At 38.8% G+C, this 17,290-nt stretch overlaps 1 protein-coding gene across 1 annotated transcript in view; it reads left to right on the plus strand.

Moving 5' to 3' along the window:
• The window catches only part of QKI (QKI, KH domain containing RNA binding), a gene marked incomplete at its 5' end in the record, with an annotated part of 108,915 nt that overhangs the window by 13,830 nt on the left and 77,795 nt on the right, over positions 1-17,290 (plus strand). Inside the window, one exon of the mRNA XM_040238758.1 lies at positions 7,388-7,504. Within this exon, the coding sequence (XP_040094692.1) occupies positions 7,388-7,504 (117 nt within the window). The remainder of the gene's footprint in view (positions 1-7,387; positions 7,505-17,290) is intronic.

Genomic DNA, 17,290 nt, shown 5'->3' on the forward strand with positions numbered 1-17,290 from the left:
AATTCAGGATTCTTGGGAGGACAGAGAATCAAGGTTGGATGTAAGCCTGGCTTTGTGAAACTGCTTCTCCTCTAGGTGTGTTTGCTGAACCTGGAGAGGACAGTGGAGAGGCTAAGCTTTGGGGCACAATAGGTCTAACCTATGTAAGCTCCTTCCCATCTCCAGTCTATGCTTTGGGTAGGAATCTGATGGGTGTGCATTCAGGGGTAAGAGGGAACTAATTTCCTAGGCCTTTACAGACTTTGCATGTCAGCATCAAAATTATGTCAACCTCAATAAGCAAAATTGTATTGAGATGATCTTAGGTTGCTAGTTAACAATATGTGCCTGGCAGAAGCTGACATATATTCCCTCTGGAGAAAGATAACATCCCCTTAGGCTTTATATTATTTCTGTAAGCTGTTTAGTAAGTACATTGTCTGGCACACACTAGAAAACAAGCAAACACAAAGAATACAAGATGATGTTAAGAAAAATCTGAAGAAACAAGACAAAAGAAGCACATTCATCAAGACTCTAGATATTAGGATTATTAGACCTGGACTTTATAAAAGTTATGCTTATTGTGTGTATGGAGACAAAAGACAAGTTGGAGAAATATGGCAGAGTTATGGGAGCTATGAAAGAAGAGTCAAACTGAATATGTCAGAGAAAGAGAAAGTATAAAAGAAAAATCAAACTGAAAAATTCCTTAACTGGGATTAATAGATTTAACAGAAGACTCAAAGCTTTTGAAGAGGAAATTAATGAACTGAAAATTACCTCAGTTGAAAATTCAGTATGAAAATAAATTTAAATTTAGAAAATAAATGTTAATATCTTATAAATATCTTTATATCTTAATATATGTAAGCTTAAGGGCAAAAGGTACTACTGGAGAAAAGACCACTTCATAATGACAGAAGAATATAATTTTGTATATACCAACAACACAGTTTCTAATTGTGTAAAGCAAATAGAACTGAAAGAAATAGACAAAAGTTAGTCACAGAGGAGTTTGCCTGCTTTTTTTTCCTAAGATTTTTTTGATATGGACCATTTTTAAAGTCTTCCGTGAATTTGTTACAACATTGCTTCTGTTTTATATTCTGGCTTTTTGGCTCCAAGGCATGTGGGGTCCTAACTCCCTAGTCAGGGAGCAAAAGTGCATTCCCTGCATTGGAAGACAAAGCCCCAGCCACTGGACTGCCAGGGAAGCCTCATGAACACCACGGACTATTTAGAAAAATTGATTATGTACGGTGCTTAAAAGTCTGAACAAGTATTCAGTTCAGTTCAGTTGCTCAGTCGTGTCCGACTCTTTGCAACCCCATGAACCGCAGCACACCAGGCCTCCCTGTCCACCACCAACTCCCGGAGTTTACACAAACTCATGCAGTGGCACCCCACTCCAGTACTCTTGCCTGGAAAATCCCATGGATGGAGGAGCCTGGTAGGCTGCAGTCCATGGGGTTGTGAAGAGTCAGACACGACTGAGCGACTTCACTTTCACTTTTCACTTTGATGCATTGGAAAAGGAAATGGCAACCCACTCCAGTGTTCTTGCCTGGAGAATCCCAGGGACGGGGGAGCCTGATGAGCTGCCGTCTGTGGGGTCGCACAGAGTCGGACACGACTGAGGTGACTTAGCAGCAGCAGCATATGCAGCAAGTCGGTGATGCCATCCAACCATCTCATCCTCTCTCGTCCCCTTCTCCTCCTGCCCTCAGTCTTTCCCAGCATCAGGGTCTTTTCCAGTGAGTCAGCTCTTCGCATGAGGTGGCCAAAGTATTGGATTTTCAGCTTCAGCATCAGTCCTTCCAGTGAACACCCAGGATGGATCTCCTTTAGAATGGACTGGCTGGATCTCCTTGCAGTCCAAGGGACTCTCAAGAGTCTTCTCCAACATCACAGTTCAAAAGCATCAATTCTTTGGTGCTCAGCTTTCCTTATAGTCCAACTCTCACATCCATACATGACTACTGGAAAAACCATAGCCTTGACTAGACAGACCTTTGTTGGCAAAGTAATATTTCTGCTTTTTAATACACTATCTAGGTTAGTCATAACTTTCCTTCCAAGAAGTAAGTGTCTTTTAATTGCATGGCTGCAGTCACCATCTGCAGTGATTTTGGAGCCCCCAAAATTGAAGTCTGACACTGTTTCCACTGTTTCCCCATCTATTTCCCATGAAGTGATGGGACCAGATGTCATGATCTTCGTTTTCTGAATGTTGAGCTTTAAGCCAACTTTTTCACTCTCCTCTTTGACCTTCATCAAGAGGCTTTTTAGTTCCTCTTCTCTTTGTGCCATAAGGGTGGTGTCATCTGCATATCTGAGGTTATTGATATTTCAGCTTAGAGGAATACTTAGAGCTTTAAATGTATATTTATTAGAAAAGAAGAAAGGGTGCAATAAGCTGAGCATTCATTTCATAATATAGGGAGAAGTACAGTAGATTAAATGTAAAAGAAGTAGAAGGAAGTAATAAAGGTAAGAGTAGAAATTTATTTAAGACCCCTGAAAACCATTACAAAATGAAGAAAATCAATGTATTGGCTGGCTACTACTGCATTTTAATGAACTGCCCCAGAAACTTACGTTAAAACAACCACCACTTATTTAGCTCCTGCTTCTCTTGTGCATGCTGGTCGTTTTCGTTTAGGCTGGGCTCACCACAGCAGTTTTCTGATCAGCCCCTGCAGTCAGCTGCGGGTTAGCCACGCCCCTCTGCTCTTAATAGTTACCTGGGTGTGGGCTGGCATGGATGGTGACTAGATTGCTTGTCTTTCATTCTCAAGTGGGTTAGTCTGAGACTGTTACATGGGAATAATAGGGCATAAGAGAGGAAGTACACATAAGACTGAGACTTAGGCTTTTAAAACACATATTAATCTTTTCACACATTGTATTGGAAAGCCAGTCACCATGCTAACCCCAGATTCAAGAGGTGAGAGGAGCTGTAGGGTTACACTGCAAATGGCGTAGGTTAAGGATGTGTGGGTAATTGTGGTCATTTTTGAATGACCTGTCTACAAATTTAATTTAAATTTATTTTCATCAGTCTACCCCTGTCAACAATAGAAAAGGTACATTCTTTGTAAAGACTGGAATACTGATCAAGAGAAAGGACGACATAGATAGCCAATCATTGAAGTGGGACCATTTTCACATATCCTGTAGATACTAAGACGAAAAGTCTATGAAAGCTTTATATCAACAAATTGGAAAGTTAAAACTATATGACATATTTTTAGATAAATACAAGTTACCAAAATTGACATATGAAGGAATAGGAAATCTAAAGTAACTGAATCCATAATTGAAAACCTGAACAGAGAAAAAAACACTCTAGACCCAGGTGCCTTCACCACTGATTTCTCTCCAGTATTTAAAGAAGAAATAGTACAAGTTAGCTTCTATAAGCCATTCCAAAGAGCTGAAAAAGGGGGACTACATCAACACACTGAGTCCAGAATAATCTTGATGCCTAAACCTTAAGAAACATATTATGAAAAAGGAAAATTACAAGCCAGTTCCATTTGTGAATGTAAATTTTAAAAATAAAATTGCCACCAAACTGCTAACAAACTGAACCTAGTGATTTATAATAAAAGATAATGCACCATGATCAAGTTTATTGTAGAACTATAAGCATGATTTAACATTTGTTAATGAATTGTAATCCATTGTATTACCAGAATAAAGGAGAAATATGATGATTGTCTCGATGGTGAAAAAATGTGATACACTTAAACATCCATTCATGACTAAAAATAAAAACTCTTAATGAATTAGGGAGTAGAATGGAATTTTCTTAATCTGCTGAAGTATCCACAGATTACTTCAGACTTCATAGTGAACTATTGTGAATTTATTCTTGGAATGAATCAAGGATAATACACTTGATTTGACTTTGAACCCATGATGTGCTGGCCAGTGCTGTAAGGATGGCCAGAAAAAGAAATTAAAAATAGGATTGACAGTTATGTATTTTTTTCTTTTCTCTTATTTGCAAGTGATATGAATCTTTACCAAAAGAATCCAAAAGAACCTACAGAAAAATTAGAATGAAGAAAGAAGAAACAGGGTTGCTGGGTATACTGTATGATACAAAAAGATGAATTATAATTTCACATGTAAAGAAACAAATATGAGATAAAAATATGATTTACAGTAGCAAAAATGAAGCCCCAAATGTCTTGGAATAAATCAAGCAAAAGCAAATAAAGGCACACTAAGAAAGCTTTGTATTCTTGAGAGAAATCAAAAAACACCTAACCAAATGACAAAATTACACCATATTCATGATCCTGAAGATTGTTATAACATCCCAGTAAAAACTATTGCTAGTATCATTTTAGAAATTGACCAGCTATTTCTGAAATCTGTATAGAGGCACAAAGACTGAGACATCTTTGAAAGAGGAGCAAGGTGAACTAACATGCTATCTTGAGTATTAAGATTTTGAAAATAAAGTTACATTAAATGACAGTGAGATACTAAGCCAAGTAGCTTAATAGAGAACCCAGAAGTAGACCCATATGTATAAGCATGTATAGGTGTTGCTTACAAGAAGAAATGACGTGCACTGAAGAGCAGGGGGAAGGATGGTCTCTTCAGCAACATGTGGCGGCCACAGGAGGGAACAGAAGAAGAGAAGGTTGTTCTCTCATCATGGACATCACTTCCTGGCACACTGTAGACATAGATAAGAAAGTCACAACAGTAAAGCTTCTGCAAGTTCATACAGAGGATATCTTGATGACTTTGGGGTGGGGGAAGACTACCTTTAAACAGGACCCAGAAAATATTGTTAAGGGAAGACATGAGCTGCATTAAATTATATATAACTTAATTCAGTCTGCTTAAATTAAGTCATCTTAAGACACCATTAAAGATGAAAATGGTAAGCCACAGGAAGGGAAAAGTCATTTGCCACACCTGTGACCACAAAGTAGAAATCAATAAGACAGCAGAACAACACAATAGAATAGTCTGAAAACTTCACATGTGCTTCAGAAAATACACATCTGATGACCAACAGCCTAAGCATCGAAATGTATCAGAGCAAAGTCCTCTCCTCTTGGGAATGTAGCTGTGTATGACCGATTTAGGAAGTAGTTTAGCGCTGTCTGCTGAAGGAGTTTGAGGGGAATTTTCTGGGAGATGGTGAAGGACAGGGAAGTCTGGCATGCTACAGTCCATGGGGTGGCAGAGTAGGACGCGACTAAGCCACTGAACGACAGTCTCCTTTAGCAGCAGTCTTTTCCCTAATGGGACAGTTCTTTGTCCTGCTTCTTTAGTTTGTACACTTGCATGCAAGAGCCTTCCTCAAGTTAGAGCATTCCTCAAGTCTTTGGTGAACTTTGTCTATACATACTTAAGTATGAAGCACAGAATGTGAATTAGAAGCTCGTATTCTTGAACTGGGCTAGCTCATTGCAGGGTTCAGTGGGAGCTGATCACCTGAAGCTGTGTCAGCCTTTGAGAATGGAGCCGAATGCTACAGTGTGAGAGTCTTCTTCAGGCATCTTTTCTAGAGATGAAAACTCAAGCCTGATACCTCCAAGTTAGATGCCTGGCAATTGCTACTCTTTGAGCACGCTTTGGTCAGTTGTTGGAGCTGTGTATCATTTCTACCTTTTCTTTCTGGTTTTCTGCAGAACTCAGTGCGTGAGTTTCTGGTCTCTCTGGAGTTCTGTAGGGCAGATTTGCCATTTGATCATATCCCCTTCCGTGGACATTCTGAGTTTACTTGTTGATTGAGGGCCTGAGGCTTCCTAAAGTGAATTTGTAGTAGACTTCATAGACTCTGATCCACTGTGTGGCGCACTTTGTATTGGACGTTTCATATATATTGTGCTGTACACACATGCAGTTCCTCTTCACAGCGGTTCCAGAAAGCGTTGTCTCCATCACATGACTGAGGCTTGTTTTATATGACTTCCCAATTCTTAATTATTGCTTAGTATTGGAGCTTGAATACCAGTTGGGGTCTGTTTGCTTTCCAAGTGTGAACGTGTAATCATAGTACAGTACTTCAAGTACAGTACAGTACTTAAGTTTATTTAGATTGGGAATATGGGAGGAGGGCTCTTGACTGGATGACTGCAAGGGTTTAGTTGGGTGAAGAGGTAGATCAAGTCCTATATGCCAAAAACTAGGCAAGGGTAAAGGGTTTTATTTGAATGTAAAGACATGGTTCAGGCAGGTTTCAGAATTTGGAATCTTGTATAGCTGGGTCAAGGACCTGAGAGTCTTTGCTTGGGGTGGAAGAACTGATCATAATCCCCTAGGGAATAGGACTTTCTTCCATCCTCAAATGTGTACACGCACATCTTTCACTTGGGAATCACTTCTCTAAGATGTGGCTGTGCTGGTGAGCAGCTGAGGAAGCAGGCGGCCTCTGGAGCACAGAAGACAGAGGAAGTGCCCTCGCTGCTTAAGCCCCGAGAGCAGTGACTGCTGGCACACTGGTGTATGGGACGACAACTAACAGTGGGGATAAAATGCGGGAAAAGTGGGACGCGTAGGTATTAGTGACCTGCTTGAATACGTAGATGAAAACCACCCATGGAGGGTTTTGTGGAACTGATGATACTCATTTTTTTTGTCTTTTATATAGATGACATATTAATGAGGAAAATTTACTTTCCAGTGTTCATAGTCAATCTGTTCCTCTCCTTGGCCTTTAAAAAAAAATTAACTTCTATGTGTGAATATTAGAAGTTTCTGTGGAAGGATGGTAATTATTTATACAGTTATTTCTTATCACTGTCCTTTTTGTGATGAGTTAAGGTTCTTTGTCAAAGTAGTAGTATGAACTAAAGGTAGAGATGGGGAATAGGAAAATAAGGATGCAGATACAAAATTGTGCAAGGATTGTGGAAAAAAGTGTAGACTCTTATGTCTTAAATAGTTAGTATAGTGTGGAATCCAACTTTAGCCATCAGTGTTCTGGCAGCCAGCCCCAAAATACAATGCTCTCTGGCTGCCTTTTATACAGAAATCCCTGGGGGAAATTCCTATCTTATTGATCTAAGTTATACTTCAGCGACTGTTCACTGTTTAACATAGTAAATAGCTCCTGGAACCCTGTCATAGAAGGGATTTGTTGAACTTTTCATGTACACTTGTTTAGAGTGTGCATGTAGATGGGCAATAGAATACAGCAGCTGTTTTAGGTAGATTCTGCTGTTCCTAATCCATGATTTGTATTAATGCACATGAAAATTTCAAGCTAAACCATGAACTGCTGTCATTACACCCCCAAACTTGGCAAAAAATTCATAAGATTTTATTTCAACTTAGTATTTTTAAAAATTTAATTAGAGAAAGTTAAGTATATACTTTAAAATAATTTTATGTGAATAATGCACAATGTTGTGTTTTTTTTTCCCCCCAGTTTAATTTTGTTGGGAGAATCCTTGGACCTAGAGGACTTACTGCTAAACAGCTTGAAGCAGAAACAGGATGTAAGATCATGGTCCGAGGCAAAGGCTCAATGAGGGATAAAAAGAAGGTAAGTCCTTGAAAATGGGGCCATCCTTTATGTGAATAATGTACTTATACTTTTGAATTTTAATAACAAAATATCTAGATCTTAAAGCACTGTATGTTATTTCATGTCAGAAATTTTTTAACTTTTTAAAGGTGGTGTCATGATTTTCTCTTTTTGATTATTATTACTTTTCATTTAGCCAGCTAATATCAGTTAATCCATCATATTCATGTTGGTTTTTACAGTTGAGAAGCTGCCAATTTGGAAGTTAGACTATTCAGTGTTGTATGTATTAAAGATGTAACTGAAACTTTGAAAAATCTAAAATGTTTCTCTTGATGAGATTTAAATGAGAAGAATCAAATGAATTACTGTGGATTTGTGTCATCTCATCAGGAGAGTGAGGAAGCGTGGAGGAAGGCTTATGACTGGCCATATGGGAGTCATTTTGGTTTTCACCAGCATCTCACGTTGGGTTTGTTTTCCAGCTGTTTTACTTGAAAGTATATTGTTTTTGTTTTCTGCTTTTCTTCCTTTTGCCACTTCTTATTTTTCTAGTTTAATTGGTGAACACCTAGTTATCTGTTTTAAGTACTGTTTTTTCAGAAGGTTTTGTTTGCCTGTTTCCTTTTATCCAGTGATGCTGTGAGGCAGAATACTTTGAATTCTATCTGTGTGAAAAATGTTTGACTGATTTTTTAAGAATAGCATAGGTTTTGATTGCCAAAGATTAAATGTATTGTTAGGAAGGGTTTGTTCTGTGTTTGGTTTTTAAATACATTGCCTTGAAAAAGACATCAAATGATGGAGTTGTGGGCAGCTTTGCTAGAGCGTGTTGCGCATTGAATCCCTCTGTGGAGCTTACAGAGCGAATGCCAGACCTGTAAGGTACTCTGACTTCATTCTGACTTCTTCCTGAGCTCTCGCCTCATTTCATTTAAACTTTCCCATTAGCTGACTAGGTCTCAATCATTTTCTCTCCTTACAGGTAAATAATGACTTAGTAGTTAAGCTGAGCAGAGAGGCCCTCAATAATATTAATTATGTGTAAATTTTATTTTAAGCTGTTGAACAGATGAGTATAAAGATATTTTGAGGCAAGCATGTGAGTTCTCCCTGAGCATATTTAGCAGCTGTGTTTAAAACTGTCTTTTTTATTAGAATCTTAAGAAAACTTAATCACTCTGTGACTCAGCTGAGGGGCAGTCTTGTATTGCCATGCAGTTTTGGTTCCCATGTTTGCGCTTTTGGTTGCTTTGCATTAAGCAATGCTGATTTAATAGCCTAGGTACAGTAAGACAAGCTTTCACCAACTGAAGGACAAATATTCACCAAAACATTAGTGTATTCATCAGGTAAACAAGTTGTTATATCAGTTAGCAAAGCCTGTTTGCCCTCTCCTCCGCCTCTTGTCGATTCTGTAGTACCAGCCCTCCACTCACACACAATATCGCGAGCTCTGTTTTCAGTCAAGTTGAACTTGGAGCCTGAAGAACAGTTTTCTGCCATCATTTTGGCATACATTAGAGTGGCTAAGAGTGTAACCTCTATAACTATCTTGCTTTCATTTGACTCTTGCTTCTGTCACTTAGCAGCTTTGTGATTTTAGCAAATTACTTCATCTCTCGGTGCCATGTGACGTGGGAGTTGTGAGGTCACTGATGGCTGTGAGGGTTACAGAAGTTGGCGAGCACTTAGCATAGTGCTTTGACGCAGTAATCGATCAATTACTGTTGATGATTGCTCTTTGATAGATTTTGTTTTCATTGTTAGTACATTGCCTGTTTAAACTCTTACGTTGTATCATGGGGGAGTACTACAATTTTTTAAGCTTTGGGAATGACAATACTTTGTTGTTGCTTTGTGGCCTTTGAATATCCCATATCCTCACAGCTTTTTTGTTTTGGTTCTCTGATGGTTGGTGTGTCCATATTCTGTCTTGTCTACTTTGTTCTTAAGCACAAACAGAAGTGGTTAACACATTGTATTTTTTTCATGTGTATTGTTGCCTAGTGAAATAAAAAAAAGTTTACAGATTATACATAATGCATGAAAACAACGATAGATTAAGACACCAACAACATTTTGACTGCAGATTGCATTTTTAGTTAAGTGCTATAGAAAGTGAAAAGTGAAGTTGCTCAGTCGTGCCCGACTCTTTGCGATCACATGGACAGCAGCCTGCACCAAGCTCCTCTGTCCATGGGATTTTCAAGGCAAGAGTACTGAAGTGGGTTGCCATTTCTTTCTCCAGGGAATCTTCCCAACCCAGGAATTGAACCCAAGTCTCTCGCATTGTAGACAGACACTTTACCGTCTGAGCCACCAGGGAAGTCCATTAAGTGCTATAGATGGAGAGTGCTATAGCACTCTCTTATCTCTGTTAAGTGCTATAGATGAATATACTTTGGGAATATCCAGCTAATTTGAATGGCTACCGTATGTTTGATACTACGGTGAAGAATTTATGTGTAGATTTATAATGCCAAGGGTGTCTTCTGTAATATTAATTTAAATCTATGCATACTAAATTGTCAACCATGTCATTTTGGTTTGCTCATTGAGTTCTTAAAAATGTTAATAGAAGTTAAGTCAAAATGGAAGGTACTATCACTTGTTGCTTGGCTATTATTTTGAAAAAGAACATGAGAAATATATGGAGACCATAAAATACCAAAGTAAATAATAAGGCTGATTGAAGCATATTCCATGTGTTTAAAGGAAAACTAAACTTTTTTTGTGCAGAATTGTCAGTTTATGTAAAAGCTGAGAAAGCTAGAAAATCTTAATTTGTTGACTGTCCATGGTATTAATGATGGAATGCTGTTTGCTGATTTGTCAGTAATGACATACCATGTCTGTTTTATGGAGTGTTTCTCTGCTCTTTGATGAGTACTTGGCATAGAGTAGAAACTGGAAAAAAACCATCTGAGAAGGGATGAATGTGTAGGTAGTAAATGAAAGACATAGATGTTCCCTTCTCCTTTACCCTCCCCAAAGTTTTTATGAATAGAGAAAATGATAAATTCTATTTGTTTTCAGTTCTTTGGGAAAGATAGGCAGTGCTATATCATCCTAAGCTGTTGGTTTTAAGCAAGGGAATGGATGCTAGTTTATATTTTTCATTTTCCTGGATTGCTGTTACTTCAGAATTATTGATGGGCCCAGCAGCATTGTCGTTGTATAGAAATACCCAGAGGAATGGTACTGAGTAATTGCAGGAGCCTAAGGACAGAGCTTCATGCACACTTGGTAACTGACTGGGGAGCTGTGCTTGTCTCTCTGCCTCCCACTGCCCCTGAAAATGTTCGTGCGTGAGGCGTCTGCTGCTGTCACGGCTCAGTCCTGTCCAGCTCTCTGTGACCCTACGGACTGCAGCACGCCAGGCTCCTGTCCTCCACTCTCTCCTGGAGTTTGCTCAGATCTGTGTCCACGGCATCAGTGATGCTGTCCAACCATCTCATCCTCTGCTGCCTCCTCCTCCTGTCCTCAGTCTTTCTCAGCATCAGTGTCTTTTCCAGTGAGTCGACTCTTCTCATCAGGTGGCCAGAGTACTGAAGCTTCAGCATTAGTCCTTCCAATGAATATTCAGAATTGATTTCCTTTAGAATTGACTGGTTTGATCTCCTTGCAGTCCAAGGGACTCTCAAGAGTTTTCTCCACCACCACAGTTCGAAAGCATCAGTTCTTTGGTGCTCAGCCTTCTTTATGGCCCGACTGTCACATCCATACAGGACTACTGGATGTGACAAAGCTGTGATCCAGGGAAGGGGTGAGATGTCTGCAGTCGATCAAAGTCAGGTGTTGGGTCTTCTGAGAATGTCCAGTAGGACTCAGCAGTTCTGGTTAGAGCTCTTTGCTTGAAATGAAGGGATGTGCACTCAGGGAATCCGAAGGCCATTCAAGGGCTGCTAGTAGCAGTGGCCAGATGGTATTAACCACATTCACGATCTGTTCAGTGTCATATTCAGACTGCAAAAATCTCAGAAGATAATTTTTACTCTTCTAACAGGTATGAAGACTTAAAAGAGGTCAAGTAACTTATCCAGTCCCTTATTTCTAACTGTTAATTACATTCAGTATAAACGTGTATCTTGCTGGACATTGACGTTCAGCTCTATAATTCATTCTCTTCAGAATATGAACTTTGAATTTAAAATAAGATGAATCTGTTATAAAGTTTTAATTTAGATTTTAATATATTTCCAAAATTTATTTGACCACAGTCTGTCCATTCTGAGAGATGTCTTAACTTCTTGAGGAACTACGGTGTTGTATGGACCGTGATCTCTGAAGTATTATTAGAGGTACATACTGTACAATTGCAAACATAGGTAGAATTGCATAACTTTTTTATTTGCCACTTTTCATATGCTTACACACTTTTCTCCATTCTTACGGTTCATAGATGGTTTACCTAGTTAATAGGTGATATTGTTAGAAAAGTTTAAAAGCGTATATGATCAGAGAAAAAGTGTAGTGAGGCACCTGATCCTACTGCTTTAGAGACTCCTCTTGGTGACAGTGCTGCTGTGTCTCGTAGAGCATTCCTCCTGCGTTGGTGTATGCACTTTCACATGTGGTGTAGAAAGTGAGTCTTCCTCTTCTTGATGCTTTGTAATTAGCATTTCCTACAGTTCTGTACCCTGTCCTGTCAGTTTAATTGACAACTAATTGAGCTTTATAGTGTCTGAGACTTTGTGCTGTGTGATAAGAAAACTTAAAAGGTAGCTTAAGGCAATATTTGCAGTATATGCAAAAATTAATTTGCTTGTATGGGGGAAACTTAGACTTTTATTTTTATGAAGGATGTTATTGCTTTCTTAACACTTTGAAAATGATCAAATTGACACAGTGGTTTTGGTTTCACATACTAAAGTGGTTGTGATAGCCAGTGACATAAGATCAGGTACAGACATGGTCTAGACAGCCCACTGTACTAATCTTGTTGAATGCTAGACTTCTGACAACCTGGAGCATAAGTGTAGTTTATTAGAACAGCAGCAGCCAGAAAAGCACCTTTGACCACGGCAGATTGTCAGCAGTGTTTACTCAGCCCCTAGTGCTGCGCGGCCCGTCCCCTCCCACGTGTGCCTGGTGTCCCCGGTCCTCCTTGCCCCTCTGTCTGCGGAGCAAGTTCCAGACATCATCCCAAGCTGGAGATGCTGTATTAGGTGTTTCTAAAACAGAAGGGCTCTTCAGCGCTATCATGTTTGTGTTTTTTTCCATCACCAGAACAGTTTCTTTGTGTTGTTAAATGTCTGGTCAGTGTTCCTAGTGCCCCTCTGGTCTCATAAATGTGCTTTTAAGAGAAGCTTAAATGGTGTCCGTGTGAGGGGCTTACACATTGCATTTGGTTGGTAGATCTGTTACGCCGTTCTCACCCTGGCCCCCATTGCTCTTGTGTAGTTTATTGGTAAAGGGTCTGAGTTGCTTGTACCGAAGAGTTCCCGTGGCCTTCGCTGGCTGTATTTTCATGGCCATGTTTATTAACACCTGTCTCTGTCCCCTGTAGTTTTGGCAGTTTGGTAGTGAGAAAGGTTTAATAAGGGTTAGTTCTCCTGCCCTCCCTTCCTCATTTCCTTTCTTCCTTTTGAAAGAAAATTTTGTAAGTAAATGTTGTTGTGGTACCGAACATCCAGTTTTCCTTTGATTTTAGCAATCATTGTTGATTGTTTTTCAGACCTTTCAGTTCTGTAGGAACTGCAAAGCAGTTATTACCCTGTTTCTTTGCTAGTATTAGTTACATTTAATTTTTATAGGAAAGGCTGGATAAATGTTCAGTTTTTGGTTGTTTTTTTTACTCGGTCCTTTATTTACTAGGTTTTAAATAGTGAATTGGTTCCTAGGAATCCTCCAGAGGTGTAGAATTTGTTTCTTTTTTGTTTTGTTTTTATTTGAGTATCATTATGAATGCATTTAAACAGTTTTGATGTATTTCAGTTCATTGCACCACGGTTTGAAGGCATTAGTTCTTCGGCGCTCAGCCTTTTTTATTGTCCAGCTCTCACATCCATACATGACTACTGGAAAAACCACAGCTTTGACTATACAGACCTTTTGTTGGCAAAGTAATGTCTCTGCTTTTTAATATGCTGTCTAGGTTTGTCATTGCTTTTCTTCCAGGGAGCAAGTGTCTTTTAATCTCATGGCTGCAGTCACTCTCCACAGTGATTTTGGAGCCCAAGAAAATAAAGTCTGTCACTGTTGCCATTGTTTCCCCATCTACTAGCCATGAAGTGATGGGACCAGATGCCATGATCTTCGTTTTTTGAATGTTAAGTTTTACATTTTATTGTTTATATTGTAGTAAACTTGTGGTTGGGCACAAGAAATGAATTATTATTTTAAATGTTTTCAAGAAGAAAAGTGCTATAATTTTCTATTAGTTTACACAGCCTTTCTCAGCTAGGGTTCCTCATCTTAGAAGTTCTTCAGTTTCACTAAGAGTGGTTCATAATGAGTACCATTCTAGATAGGAGAGAAGTGAACTATATATAATTTATGCCTTGGGCCAGGCACTGGGTACTTGATTCCCTTGTGGAGTCCTTAGTTGAGAAAGACTGTACGCTGTGAGGAATGTTTTTTATTCTCTATTTTATATTCCTGCCTTACCACCTGCTCTTGGTACCTTCAACTCAATGTGTTGAGAGTAGGAATTTTTTTGGATTCTGTCTTAAAAATGTTACTTTTATAAACTGCATGCTTAGAAACTTTCATGAATCTGATTTGAATAGTGCGTGTGTGCTCAGTTAGTTCAGTCAGGTCTGATTCTTTGTGACCCTGTGGACCATAGCCTGCCTGGCTGCTCTGTCCAAGGGATTCTCCAGGCAAGAACACTGGAGTGGGCTGCCATTCCCTCTTCCAGCTGAATAGTAGTATTTAGCTAAGAGTAATTATGAAAATTACAGTATTAAATATCTATTTGGAAGGAACCTTATTAAAGCTATGAAGTCTAATACTTATGCATATTTAATTCTGTGATATTTTAGTTCCTGTGGTACACATGGTTGTCACTCAGTTTTCCCAACCCCCCACCATAGTCAGTACCTTTTCAGGCAGTAAGTAGTTTTGAATGCCTATGAATTTTGTCCTTGAAGATCTTTTACCCTGAGAGACTGATACATTGATGGTAGACTAATGCACAGTGTGGTGTAAACAACAGTTGTTATGCATTGTGCAGTGGGAAGCCAAGGAAGTGATGAGTTCTTTTACAGGTTGAAGACTTCAGGGAAAGCTGGAGAGAAGATTGGACTGGAGTAGGAATCGACAGGGCAGATGAGTGGAGTGGTGTTCTGCTTGGCGTGTTGCTGTGCAAGCTGCAAGGTTTAGTGGGAAAAGTGGTGTTGGAGACAGGCTTGGATCTGAGGATATAGGGCCTTGGATACTATATTAAAGTGTTTTTCTTTGGAAAGCAGTGTATTGGCACTCATATTTTTAAAGTGAGAAGTCATATGAGACATTGTTTTTTAGAGAACGTGGCTGTAGATAGGATGGTGTGGGAAGGAGAGATCAGAGGCCACAGATAGAGAGCCAGGCCTCAGACAGCAGGACGTAGAGAGTCCTGTGTGTGCGGGAAAGCTTTGACACTCAGAGCCTCTGATCCTAACTCTACTCTGAATACAAAACAAAATAGTCTCTTAACCTTAGGGCCTTTGACATACTTAATGTCCCGTGTCTCAGAGGTGTCCTATGCTAGCTGTATAAACTAATACCCTAGGAACTTCAGTCCTCCTCCACTTTTTTTTTTCTTGTTAATGTCATGGAACAGGGCACTGAATTCAGCCTCAAAAGTGATTGGTTGGTTTCTTTTTAAAGAGAAAGGAAAGCCTGCATTTCTGGAAGAATTTAAATCAGTACTTTTCAAATTATCTGTCACAAAAGGCCATTACAACAAAATTGTAATTTATCATAGATCATATCTTTTGTGAAATTATTATACAGTGAAATTAATTATCAGAGAAACAATTTTAAAAGACAGTTTTCATCCTGTTTAAAACTTTATGTCAGCGGAGAAAAGTGTCTGGTCAGAATGCTGTAAAAGTTTCTAAATACCCCAAGAACTACAGCGCACAAGGCTCCTCTGTCCGTGGGATTTTCCAGGCAAGAATACTGAAGTTGGTTGCCATTTCCTTCAAGGGATATTCCTGGCCCAAGGACCGAACATGAGTCTTCTACATGTGTCTCTTGCGTTGCAGGCAGATTCTCTACCGCTGCGCCACCAGGGAAGCCCTGATGGGCAGAAGTAGCCAGTCAGAGTGCGGCAGAAGTTTCTGAACACGATTCTGCCCTGGGAGGCTGCACTCGGGGCATCACCGGCTTAGCTGTCGCTTTCTGGCTGATGGCTCTAGCGGGCCTTCAGGGCTGGGGAGGGGCCCTCTGCTGTCCTCTCCTCTGCTTTTCTTCTTTCTTCTCATACCCTCATTTTTACTGTGAGTGTATTTTAAAACAAATTTCATTTTGGAATATGAAATTTCATATGGAATGTTTAGTTCTGTTTCTGGTTACATGTTCATTTTGGACTTGAGCAACTTAGCTTTAAGGTAGTATAAAGCAGTACAATGCAAATTAAATATTTATTTCAGATTGGATAGTATTTCAATACATTTTTATAAAATAGAGTCATTCCTTGCCTTTATTAATTGCTGAGAAAGATCAGGAATATTTGAAATAAAAATTTTGCTACTGTTTTTTTAAAGTACAGTTTTTTTTTCTTTTTAATTTGTAAGACTCTTTAAGGAATAAAAAGATGGATCCAGTGAAAGTAAACCTGTTTTCATAACTAAAGTAACTCTTGAAGTAACCTATAAAACTTAAGCTAATTACTCTGCTATAGATCTAATACCACGATGAATTAATTGTCCATGTCTAATGAAATGAGACATGAGTTTCAGTGAATGGGAGAGTCTATTTTATCCCTGGATGCTGTTAATGAGCCTTTTAAAATTAAGTCTTGATTGGATTGTAGTCAATTTAGTTAAGGAATCTTTGAGTATCTTATAGTATATTGTGTATAAAGAAGTTTTTTTTCCTCAGAAAGTTCAGTTCTCTGTGAATAGAATTAGTGGAATGTTGCTTATCATTATGCTACATCAGTTGATTTTCTTTTTCAAAAAAACCCTTTAACAAAGAAATTCAATAGAAAATTTTTATCAGTTATACTAGTGACAAATTATTAGACAATTTCATAAGCATAGTGAGCTATCCACCTACTACTTTTATTTTTCTTCTTCAGTTATGAAAGATAACAATTTAAAGAAATTATAATGTTGCTCTTTGAATTTTAAAGTGTTTTTCTTTTTAAATCATGTGTACTTGTTAACTCTTTGACTTTTAAGGACATGTATAGTTGTAATTCAGAAGTTGTCATAGGACCAGGATGATATCATAGTCTTTGGGTCCAGAAAATTTTAAACTTATGATTCTTCATTTTGCAAATTATTTATTACTTAGAAAAGAGAAAATAGAAACTACAGCAGGTAGTTAGGACTGCTTTTAAAAGGTCTTAATAAGTTTTTATCTTAAGTTTTTGCTTAATTCAAATACCTGTGCTGCTGCTGCTGCTGCTGCTAAGTTGCTTTAGTCGTGTCTGACTCTTTGCGACCCCAGAGATGGCAGCCCACCAGGCTCCCCCTGTCCCTGGGATTCTCCAGGCAAGAACACTGGAGTGGGTTGCCATTGCCTTCTCCCCACATACCTGTAAAGTATTCTAAATATAAATTACTAATCACTTCACATAAGAAATACTAAAAAAGTTTTCATTCTGATATGAAGGGAGTTTTGTAACGTTTCACCTTTGCAACTAAT

The sequence above is a fragment of the Oryx dammah genome, unplaced genomic scaffold, assembly GCF_014754425.2.
Source record: "Oryx dammah isolate SB20612 unplaced genomic scaffold, SCBI_Odam_1.1 HiC_scaffold_4, whole genome shotgun sequence".
Taxonomy (NCBI): Eukaryota; Metazoa; Chordata; class Mammalia; order Artiodactyla; family Bovidae; genus Oryx; species Oryx dammah.